Genomic DNA, 12,248 nt, shown 5'->3' with positions numbered 1-12,248 from the left:
TAAGCTTTGTATCGTTTGAACCCAGTCATGTTTCCTGAGATGGGAGAAATACAGATTTCAGTGTTGCAGCTCCTGCTTTCAATGATGTAAAAATCGTCATTTTGCGTCATTGAAAGCAGGAAATCCCATATCTTTGTTGAGTGGGTGAGACCATAGATATACATAATAAAGGCTAGATGTCTTACTGTGGAGTCTCTAAGATGTCTCATCATGAAAACAAGCAAATTTGGCTGTCAATGTGTTGAGCAAATTTGTCTTGATAAGATTCCTTAAAATAAGTCAAAGTCTTCTTAAATTAAGTCAAAATAATCTTTTGAGAGAGTTCTAGGTAAGTCTCTTCATACTAAAAACAATACCAAATAGATCTTAATATAAAATTAATACTTGGTTAGATTTTATTTTTTGTAGTGTAAGACATTGTCTAAAAATTGGAAATTATGCTGGTTGTAAATTCGTACGAAACCTGTAAATGTGTAAAACCTTGTAAATTTGTATTTTACGATTGTATTGATTTATTTTTTTACCTTAAATGTCATTTTTTAGCCAGTGGTAAAAGTGTTCACAGGGTTGTAAATTTGTTTTAGATTTAAGCAATAAGCCCCGAGAGGCTGTAGGTTACGCTGATTCTACAACAGCTAAGGGGTGTTGTTAAGCAACCCCCCTTAGCTGTTGTAGAATCAGCGTAACCTACGGACTCGAGTGGCTTATTGCTTTTCTAAAACTGTTACTATAAATACCTGGCAAAGTTTCATAAAGTAAAGGCAAAGCAACGAGAAATGTAACAATTTATTCATAGATAATCATTCTTCCGCAAATAAATATATTTCCTCTATCTGAATGGTTGCCAAGCAACGTTGAAACGCAGCTACTTTAACTTTTGTATCAAGTTATGGTAGCACAGTAATATAGAACGGAATGCGGTCAAGGTGTATGTTTGTGCTGGATTTTACAACGGCATCGAACGCGATGCGGCCAATCACAATCAAGGACCGGAACTATCAGTTTTAGAATGTAATTTTGTTTTATGACGTCTTTTTGTGGTTGTCCATTGTAAATTTGCAAACGTGAATTTGTTCTTCCTAGGCATCATGAAACATTATCATGGCTACTCCACAGTATGGATGCAATCACATTACTTATTGTTAAAATTAGCAATTTGCGGGTTGGGGTTGATGTTTTGTCGGGTCGGGTGGGGTGGATTGGATATCAAAAACAGGTCGGGTAGGTGGGGGGATCATAAAATCCCTGACCTGTGTATCATTACTTGCTAACCAGCTGGAAGCTTAATCTTACTAAACTGCGAAACACTATTAAATGTGTAGCATGGACAGGATATTGATCATTCACTATCAAAGGGTGAAACTGTCACAATAACAGTTTCTTGTGAGGCTTAAAGATATATGCACAGATGATTAGAACAGAAGAGCAAAGTGACTCACATATTAAATTTTTTTCAGGGAAAGCCAGGGGCTCCTGGGGTCCAGGGCCCAGTTGGGCCAAAGGGTGAACGAGGAGAAAGAGTGAGTATCACAACCTAGACCTTCATTGATCTTTCCATAACTCATGAAAGGAAGGGCTTTTATTCTGATCTTTATTTTCAAGGGACCTTTGGGATATCCAGGTGATAGAGGGTTCAAAGGAGATCCGGTAGGATGAACATGTTTCAAAATATTTTTTTTGCTGTTTCATCTATGAAATTTAGAACATTGTCTTAATAAATATATGGGAAAATGTATCATCCATAATCACATTACTGTGTACCCTGGAGTTCTGGGAGTTTATGCACCCTCTGTATGCCCCTGTTTATTATTGCTGCTCAAAATTCAACTCTACAAAATAGCAATATAACAAATAAATGACAATTAAATCACTACATTTGACAGGTACCACAAAATTCATTTTTTAAAAGTTAATTTTGTTAAATGTAATGTTGGATTTAACTCATTTTTTTGTACAGGGACAACCAGGAGCTAAGGGCGAGGTAGGAGAGAAAGGCCTCCCGGTAAGATTCTTAAGAACCCTTTGGTATTTGTTCAGTTTGACCCCCCCGATTTAACAAAGATTATTTGAATGGGATAAGTTTTATGTGTATTAGTAAATTGTTGTGATAAGAGACCTTTTGAGATTTCTCAGTCACTGTAATGCTGAGATCTAATAATCATTAAAATTGTCTGTACAGAATTTGTATATTAGCAATAATGTGTAAATGGACATACTATGCCCTCCACAAGTACTGGCACAGGAAAAGGGATTATACAATTGATACTGTATTTTAGTGATTTATCTCACTAAAATAAAATGAAAGATAAAATGCTACCATATAGTGATTTTTTTTTTTTATACCTCATCAAAAAATAAAACCAGGTGCCACAATTATTGGCACGCCTGCAAGGCAAATAGATGTTTTTGAAATTTACTGGTAATAATTCAGTGGATTACTTTTATATTCATGCCACTGTAATTTAAAATTGTTACACATCTACTGTGACTCTGTGCTAAAACAGGACATGCTGAAAGAAAGAAATTGTTTCCCTTTGCTGATTCCAGACTTTTTTTTAAACTATTTCTATTCATATCTTGTGATCATTATTGAATTTTAATAGGTTTAAAGTAATTGGCACACACTTTTGTCTTAAGTGACTTTCAAAAAATGAATAGAAACTCTGTATGAATGTGAAGAACAACATTTATAAATATCAAGAATTGCACAGTCTGAAGTCTTGAAGTTCTTGGTTTAGAGAATCTGATATGTCAGTTGCAGGAGTCTCTGTTTGAATTGAAATGGAATAATCCTTATTTTGATTGAATGCCACATTTATTCACATAATTATGTTGCTACTTTAGCTTTTAGCTGTCAATGAACACATTGTGTAATGGACAAAACACATTGTTAGACATATAGATATGTTGATAGATAGAAGACTTTTTTTTAGTGAGGAAATAGCAATTTGTAAAACCACAATCAGTAGTCTGTAGGTTTTTTTTTAGCTACGGTAATTCATAAAAGAGTCAACAATAAGTAGCTACTCTGAACACTGTCCTGCACTGTCCACTGTCCTACTGCCCATGGCTACCTCTCACACCCTCTCAGCCTCTATTTTTGGCATACACATGCATGCACTAAGTATACACCCTTCCCTATTTCTGCCCATGCAAATCTCTTAATCAACTGTATATTGTGTTGCCTTTATGGTGGCACTTGCCTATGTCCTAAATAAAGCATTAATAAAGGACTACTTTAAAAAACAACACAGATGTTCATGTCAAATCTAAATCACAACTGTGGAAAAGTACTAACATATCACAGGAAGGACATACGGAAGACAAATGTGCATCATTGAGAAGATGGACCATGTCCCCATTGCAGTATCAGTAACTTAAGCTTGCTGGTTGAGCTACCACAAAGAGTGGATGGATACAGGTAGCATGAAGTCAGGATCTCTGCATGCCGACATTAAAATATCTGACAATTGAAGACTAGGCAGTAGCCTAGAGACCCACAAGCTATCGGGCATCAGAACTGTAACCAAATGTAAACCATGCAGTCTACAACTATGAAGTTGTATTTTTGTTCTTTCTAAAATATGTCAGTTGTTAGTGTACCCTTCACCTACTGGTGCAATTTCTAAAGGGTGCTAGTCAGATATGTTATTTAAAGCACTTTTTGAAAATTAATACTTTTTTTTTAAAAGTGCTATATGAATAATGATTATTATATTATCGTTAACATACAAAATTGTTTAAACCAATTTTACTAAGTGAATGTGGTATCTGATGTGTATGCCAAAAATCAGTTTGTGGTGGTAAAATATGGCAAAATATTGGTGGGGTAAGGTATGTGAAAGGATACAGCTTCACTAGCTCCTAGTAACTTTATGCATGTTCTGCTCTCACTGCTTGTTATTTCTCTCTTGCCTGGTGTTTGTCCTTGTCTTCTGAAATGTACATTTAAACACAAGCAATGGTCATTTCTTTTTTCAAATGTATAATCACGATTTGGATCACCTCACTAGTAGTACAGTAGTTAGCCTCATACGAAAATTTCCATCACATGCAGTCCAAAAACAATCAGTATTTTAGCAATCATGTACACCGTGGCTTGGAGAGGACATTGGGTTTAGAACTAAGAACTATGTTTGGGGATTATTCAATCCAATGATGAGACACTGTGATCAGCGAAAATGAATTAGTGCTGGCTGCAACCAGTGTCGTCAACTCTTTCCAAGGAGAAGTTGACTAGTAGTGATTCACAATTGGGAGCTTTTATGACCCAGACTTACCCGACCCGCCAATATGCATTAAACATTGATCTGAATAAAATGCAACCCCACCCGTAAATCGCTAATTTTACCAATAGCTTAAGTAACGTGATTGCATCCACGTACATCGGAGTTGGGTAAGATTGGACATTATTGAGATATTGACAGAATTTAAATTCAATTCAATTCGGTGTGCATCCAAAGAATGTCGTAATGATTGTGTGTACCAAGTTTGAATAGGATCGGACCTTGAGAAGTTAAGATATACACAATAGAATCATTATAGGCCACGCCCAAAATGTTAATTCACACGTAACTTTAAACCCGAGCGACAAATCAAAAATCGGAAAAGGCCAATCTGTTTGGCTAGGTCTGTAGATGATGTTTACCTAATTTTGTGGGAATCGGAACAACGGTCTAGGAGGAGTTTTTTGAAAATGGCAGAAAATTGGCCATATGGAAATGGGCGTGACTGGGTCGAATAGATGTAGGAGCTCTTTTCAAAATGGAATATTTGATACAGACAACAAAGGGTTAAGGCTCTTCCAACAGAATTGGCATTGAGGACCTGCTGGATGTCCTTGAATAAATAATGATGTCATCCAGGTACATTAAGCATATTCTTCCGTTAAGGTCAGCCAAGATGGTTTCCATCAAACACTGGAATGAGGCTTGGGCATTGTGTAACCCAAAGGCATGACCTTAAAGTAGAACAGACCTTCGGAACACACAAAAACAGTTTTTAGTTGGCTGTCTTCTGCTATCTCTACCTGCCAATACCTACTATTTAAGTCAATAGTGGAGAAGATGGTAGCTTCTGCTAATGACTCCAGGATCTTGTGGATTGGTTGGTAGTGGGTAGGCATCAGGAAAAGTGATTCAGCCTTCTATAATCTACATAAAATCTAGGCCTGCCCACCTTACGAGGAATGATGACAACTGGAGCCGCATAGGGTGAAGAAGGTTCCATGATATCATTCTCCAGCATGTCTTGGACTAGTTCCTTGACAGTTGCTTGTTTTACTGGAGAGATCCAGTAGGGTTTTTGCTTCACTGGCATCTCATGCATTAGGATAATATTGTGCCAGAGCACAGTGGTTCGCCCCATCTTAGAGGTACACGCATCTCCATTGTTTTGGAGCGGGCTGCTCAACTGACATGTTTCAGCTAGAGCGAGCTGAGCTTGCTGAAGTATTCTTACGCCAGGGTTCTTTCATTTGCCTCGTGGCAGGAAATGAAGATGGAGACACTGCTGAGAAGAAGGCAAAGGTGTCCGAGGTGGGTGGCCCCTTGACTGGACTTTCGAGAACCAGTATTGGTTTTTCATCACATTTATTTGTACACCAGCACAGGAAAGGAAGTCAAGGCACAATACAATGGGGAAGGCTAGGGATTGAGCAGGTAGGATGACACAAGGTAGAACATAAGGATGGCCTGATAAACAAAGGGTTTAAATTTTTAAAATTTGGACCCAGCCTAGTAGCTGCTTAGCAGTACCGTCTGCCAGGAACATTGACCCGTGAGTCCACGGATTAAGCAGGGAAGAAGCTCTGATGTCTTTCCACAGGTGCTCGCTCATCAGCATGAAGGAGGCTTCAGTATTTAAGATGGCGGTCCCACTCCAGGTTCCTGTGGTCAAAGGCACCATTAACTGGCGGGGAATAGTTCAAAAGGAGAGCAGCAGAGATCACTATTATCCAGGTCATCATGAGTGACAAGTGAGGCTTTAGGACCTTGTGAAGGCCCAGATTGTGGATTATTTCCTAAGGGCTTCCCCAATTTGTAGTTCTTTTGATTAGGATACTTGTGACAGTTACCTGGAGGATGGCCCACTTCTTTACATCTCCAGCAGAATACTGTGGTCTCATACTCTCTGAGTTAGAGGTTGCCTTACCCCCAGCTTTTTGCCATTGTTCATACTGCTGCTGGCTCTCTTTGTCTTCTCCAGCTGCTGGCCAAGACGCACAAGAGCACCCACTGTGTTGAACCAGGTTCACTATGGGTTTCAAACAGGGGTATGGTACTGCTCTGCATGATTATGCATTGGCCAGTTGCCAGTATTTGGTTTGAATTAATTGGATTGGAAAGGGAAGCAAGGGATTGTGTCTTAAGTTCTTTTTTGTAGTTGGTTGTGGGTTTTTTTTGTTGTTTTTGTTTCATTTGGCACTTTTGAATTTGCTGTTATTTGTTAAATTGTCCCATATAGAGTGCCATTTTTCTGTAACAATTCTGGTACACTTGGATTAAGTTACTTACATTTTATTATTATTTTCTAGTTATTATTTTGGGGTGCCAGGTAGCACAGGCTTCCAATTCACTTTTGTGGTTCAGCACAAGCAAACCAAAACGTCACAAGGGACACATCAACAGGAAGTTATTTCCTGATCCTCAACCGAATAACATGTATTATTTGCTTGAAATCACCCACAGCACATCAAAAACACATTCAAACACTACAACCCAAGTCACTTTTGGCACCAATACCCTTCCATAATTCAATGTCCATGACAAGAGTCCATGACAAAACCTAGTTTTGGCCCTGTTGGCCATCCACAATTTGATTCATAAAAAGTAACTCAGGAATAGACACAGAAAATCTGTTTCAAAGTTCATTGGCTGAAGAAAACATTCAGGATGCACAACACAAACTGTTACCTTTTAGGTTCAGCTGTATAGTGTATTGTGCGCAACCAGTTCAGCATCAGCGATTGTCAGCACGTGATATGCGTGAGTACGTTTGTTTATATTAGCAGGTCCCAATGCTGGGTTGAGTGAGCAACGAAAATCAGTATAAATGCAATGCAGTCAATTGTAAATCTTCCGATTTAGTCAATGGAAGTGCAGTGTGTGTTGAGTGGTGTACCGGGGATGGCAAGTTAGCTCCAGCGGTAGCGTGACTGCTGGCGTTACCTTCAGAAGCCAGGGAATTCAGTAGGCTGCTCTATACCCAAACAAGATTAGACTGCAGCTGGGATAAAGCACACCGGCTGCTCCATGTCCCAAACCAGACTAAGCAGGACGTCGGTTGTGCTTGGACAGGAGAGAGTCTGGCAGTTCTGTGGTGAGTAGGCTTAGGCCCTGTTTACACGCTCACAGGTGAAAAATACAAAATAGTGGGGAGCCAATAACACTCGAAGATACACAACTGGAAGAAGTGGAGGCCTTTACCTACTTGGGCAGCATCATCAACAAAGAGGGAGGGACACACATACAGACGTCAAAGCTAGAATAGGAAAGGCAAGGCCAGACTTCCTACAACTGAAGAATATATGGTGCTCACAGGAGGTAAAACAACAAACAAAAATAAGAATCTTCAATTCAAAAGTAAAATCAGTCCTGTTATATGGAGCCGAGACCTGGAGAACCACCATCTCCACAACAAAGTACAAACCTTCATAAACGGAGCATGAGAAGAAATCTGGAAATCCATTGGCCAGACAAGATCACAAATGAAGACCTGTGGAGGAGGACAAAGCAAATACACAGCTAGAGACGAAATTGGACAAAGAAGATCAAGATGGATTGGACACACCTTCCATAAACCAATGTCGAATACCACCAAACAGGCTCTGACGTGGAACCCCCAGGGGGAGAGAAAGAGAGGTCGGCCTACAAACATCTGGCAGTGGGAGCTTCAGACAGACATCAAAAAGATGGGATATACCTGGGCAGAGATAGATAAAAAAGCCTGCGACCGAGTTCTCTGGAGATCCTTTGTCGACGGCCTATACCCCCCAAGGGGTGTCAAGGCATAAGGAGGGATTGACATGTCCCTGTGTGCGGATATAAAGGGTAGAGGCTTCCAGTTAGGCTATCATTCATAACTTTTTTTTTTTTTTTACTGTTTAGTCTGTGCATCGGCGCAGGCTACGACGATGCAAACTAGTGACAGCTGTTGTACTGTAAGCTTATGCTCCTGTCTCTAAATAGGAAGCGTAGACTAGGTCTATTTGCTATGTCGCTTTATTTTATGTAATAAATGCACCCTGTAGCCTAGGCTACTTCAGCAGACCCAGACCGGTTGTGGCATCAGTTTTGCTTTTAAAATGCAACAGTGTAGCTTGAGCGGGAGAGTGCCTGTTGCGGGATATTTAATTTGTAGCGTATAGGACATGACAGACAAGCTCCCATTGTGAGCACACTTGGACCAGCGGCATCTTTAGTAGGATTTATTTTTATTTTCCCCAGTAATCAGTACAAATAAGCATCATTAAATACAACAATTTAGCTGGACAGATTTGGCCATTACCAAACTATGGAACGTAGCCATTTATCTTACCTAGTTGTAGGAAATGTGTTTGTATTACAAGTGATAGAATTATGGTGTGACTTATGTTTAGTTTTCCTTTTCTTTGCGTCTTCCATCAAGGATTTTCGCTGCTTCTTCGCTGGCTCTGCCATTATACACATGTTTGCAACAATCTCTAGTATTTCGTTAGCCTGCCTCTGTGCTGTAAACTGATCCTGCTTCGGTCGGCAGGTAGGATACACCAAACTTGCAAGTGGGATATTCTTCCTACAGGCAGTAGGGGCGGGCGAGAGAACCTTCATTCGCCCCGTAATGAGTCATTCAACCATATATCGACTTACGAAGATGATTAATTAACACGAAAACGTTGCCTGGTGTCCCTTTAAGCTTGCCGGACTTAGTTATACAGTCAGCCACGGGCAGCTTGACTGTGACTACATCCGTGACAATCCTGTTAGTAAACTGGAAATAGCAAAAAATAAAAGTCGGGCTGCACAATTAATTGAATTTTAATCACGATCACGATTTTGGCTTCCCACGATCAAGTTTGCTAGATTGTGCAATATTAAAAAGGCATTCTCTACCCATAGAACGTTCCGCTACAAAAAAGTGCTCCTGAAACCTGTCTGACCATGCACCTGCACGTAGCCTACCAAAAACAGCTGTTCCCTGCACTGCTCAGCCTGAAGTTTCCTGGATGCACTGTGGACAAGTAGCATTATGTTAAAAGACTATACAAAAAAACTGCAGTCAAAAAGTGTGTCACAGCAGAAGGCGAAGAGCTTCGAAGCGTATCACCCGTTGTTCGGATTCGGATGTCAGATAGTGAAGTTAACCAAGAACAAGTCATAAGCAAAGCAGGGCTCTCAACTCATACGTGAAACACATTTCACACAACGGTCACACCACACACGTTAACTTTTAGTCCTTGTTTGCTTCCTCCGATGTAGCCTAAGGCGATAATGATAAGAGTTGAGCTGGATTTTGTTTAGGGCCTATGTAATTTACAGACTACATGTGTGCAACCTATGATGTGTTTTAAGACTCAACACTCAAAATGAATGAGCAATAATTCAAATGTAGCTTGCGCGTCAGTGTTTTAGGCTAGGCCACTTCAACCATCAAATAACCAAACGACTAAACTCATGGACAAGAAGCAGAGCCGGAGTGGCTAATCGTTTATATAGGCTTGTTTTTGACGTTCATTTGCTGCGCCCCAGTGGCACTTCAGCAGCTGAGCTGTGCGGTTGCAGTCCCTCACTCGCAGTCTCCCAAAATTATTAACAAAGTAGCACACACAAAAACTCGTTCACAGCCAAGTCTATAATTGCACAAAGTTAGGGGAGGAAAGGTAAGGGAAGAATTTGGGTGAGCAAGTCCAATATATTTAGGCAAACAAATATTGCAGGGTTCCCACTCTAAGTCAAATGTAAAATTCCATGACTTTTCCCTGACAAAAAACCTGAATGTCCATGACCTACTATATATAGAATGGCTTCCGACCAATGATTTCAGAGCAGCCGCGAAGCGTTCAAGAATCTTTTCGTTTTTTAAAGCGGGAGAGGACTAAATGGGCGTTGCATAAACAAAGTTGGGCTACTCAAGCAAGCGGCCAAATTTATAACCAGATACAGGCTTACACTAATTCTGCGTGAAATATTTGTATATTGGCAAGTACATTTTCAAAACTGCTACAACAAAATTTCCTGATACTCCATGACCAAAAATGATAAAATTCCCTGACTTTCCATGTCTCAAATACTTTCCAAAATTCCACAATATTCCAGAAATTCCATGACCAGTGGGAACCCTGATATTGTCACTAAAATTAATGAATAATCGTGATCTCAATATTGATCAAAATAATCACAGTTTTGGGAAGGTTACTTTCAAAACGTATTCCGTTACAGAATACAGAATACATGCGCAAAAATGTAATTTGTAACGTATTCCGTTACGTTACTCAATCTGAGTAATGTATTCTGAATACTTGGATTACTTCCGCATTGAATTGCATTTTATAAGTGTAGGAATGCGGCCATCAAATCCTGCTTACTAAACAGGCCTATTCTGGTGTGTTCTTCTGTTCCAAATGGCTGAAGTGTTAGGCCCATATAGAGGAATGTAAAGTCAACTAAGCTACCTGATACAACTATAAAATAGCAAGGTGACCACTAAAACTACAGCAGGCGACTAGGCTAATAAAAAAAAAAAAAATACAAAAAAAAGGCGTAGCCAGAAATTATAATTAAGGTGTGCCTGTGAGATTTTTCGGTGGCATCAACCCAGTACAAGTGAAGGGCGCATATGACCGATGGAACGCAAATGACCTGCAAATGTAAACATTATAGGCTACTGTATATCAGTGCTCTCAAAATTAACGTGATCGCGTAATGACAATCAAAAAACGCACGTTAAAATATGCTACTCGCAAGAATAATTTTTCAGAGTCAAGTCAAGTCAAGTCAAGTTTATTTATATAGCGCATTTCATACACAGAGGTCATTCAATGTGCTTTACATAAACAAAACCAAACAATAATAACAAATAAAAAGCATAGAAAGGCAATATAGTCAAGGAATAGTTAAAAGGTAAAGATCATAATAAAACACAACACAAGGTAAAATAATTTAAAAATAAAGGATAATTAGTAAGCAAAAAAATATGACCGCCGCCCAGTCCAGCACATTTTTTCCACAAAAAGAAATCACGCTGAAAGGCCTATATGATTCTAACTGTCTCACTAAATTGCATTATCCACACTCAATTCTCACTGGTATCTGCTAGACAACAAGTACCAAAACATGATTAGTTCATAGATTTCAAATGTAAAATTAATTTTATACAACCCCACCTCCATCTTGCCTGTTCATAATTCTGAGAAATTCTTGATTGTTTGTGTTATGTTAATGTTATGTGTGTGGGTGTGTGTGTGTGTGTGCGCTTGTGTGTGTGCCTGCGTATGTGCCTGTGCATGCAAGCGTACATATGTCTACTGTGTGAGTATGTGTCATACGTATGATTACTGTGAATGTATGTGTGTGTGTGTGGGTATCTGTTTGTGCACATGTGTGCACATGAAATGGGTTAACATGACCCCTGGAGGCAAACATACAGAAAAAAATGGTCATCCTAGGACCTACAGTTCTCAAGATATTCACAGAGAACTGTGTCTGCCCTACCTCCCTTTCGGGGGTCCAGTCCAGCGGGGGGGCTACAGATCAAAACGAAAAATGACGGTTCCATGCTATCCATGTGGGGGTACATGCCCACCAAGTTTTGTGTACCCCGGTCTTTCAGTGTCCCGGGAATCCTTGTTGGTGTACGTCACTAAATGTACACACAAATTATTTTATTGTAAGGCCCCCATGAACGAAAGTACACAAAACTTGGCATGCATTCGGAGGGTGTCATAATGATCCTACACTTTTAATTTCGTGCAGTTTTGACCTTGTCAGCCAGAGATATTGTGATGAAAACACCTAATTTTTTGCTTTTTAATTTTTAACTAGGTGGCGCTATACATGAAATAAGTGGTAATGGGATGGGTTGACATGTCCCCTTAAGACCATCATACATAAAAAAGGTGGACCTCCTAGACCCTACGGTTCTCGAGATATTCACAGAAAACTGTCTCCGGCCACCTACAGGCCAGTTGGTGTATAGTAACATAAATTAATTTATTGTGTGGCCCCCCATGAACGGAATTCCACAAAACTTGGTGTGCATACAGAGGGTGT

The 12,248-nt window shown here is 39.7% G+C and overlaps 1 protein-coding gene across 8 annotated transcripts in view; it reads left to right on the top strand.

Annotated features, from left to right (window-relative positions):
* emid1 (EMI domain containing 1) overlaps positions 1 to 12,248 on the top strand; it is a 113,427-nt gene that overhangs the window by 84,155 nt on the left and 17,024 nt on the right. For 6 of the 8 annotated variants that reach the window (XM_048244061.1, XM_048244059.1, XM_048244057.1 and 3 more), the window contains 3 exons: positions 1,458 to 1,520; positions 1,603 to 1,647; positions 1,958 to 2,002. In XM_048244061.1, coding sequence (XP_048100018.1) covers positions 1,458 to 1,520; positions 1,603 to 1,647; positions 1,958 to 2,002 — 153 coding nt within the window. Of the gene's footprint in view, positions 1 to 1,457; positions 1,521 to 1,602; positions 1,648 to 1,957; positions 2,003 to 5,490; positions 5,538 to 12,248 lie in introns of all 8 variants that reach the window. The other 2 variants (XM_048244063.1, XM_048244060.1) reach the window with 2 other exon arrangements.

This window comes from Alosa alosa, chromosome 5 (genome assembly GCF_017589495.1).
Source record: "Alosa alosa isolate M-15738 ecotype Scorff River chromosome 5, AALO_Geno_1.1, whole genome shotgun sequence".
Classification (NCBI taxonomy): Eukaryota; Metazoa; Chordata; class Actinopteri; order Clupeiformes; family Clupeidae; genus Alosa; species Alosa alosa.
This window is presented reverse-complemented; position numbering and strand designations above follow the sequence as displayed.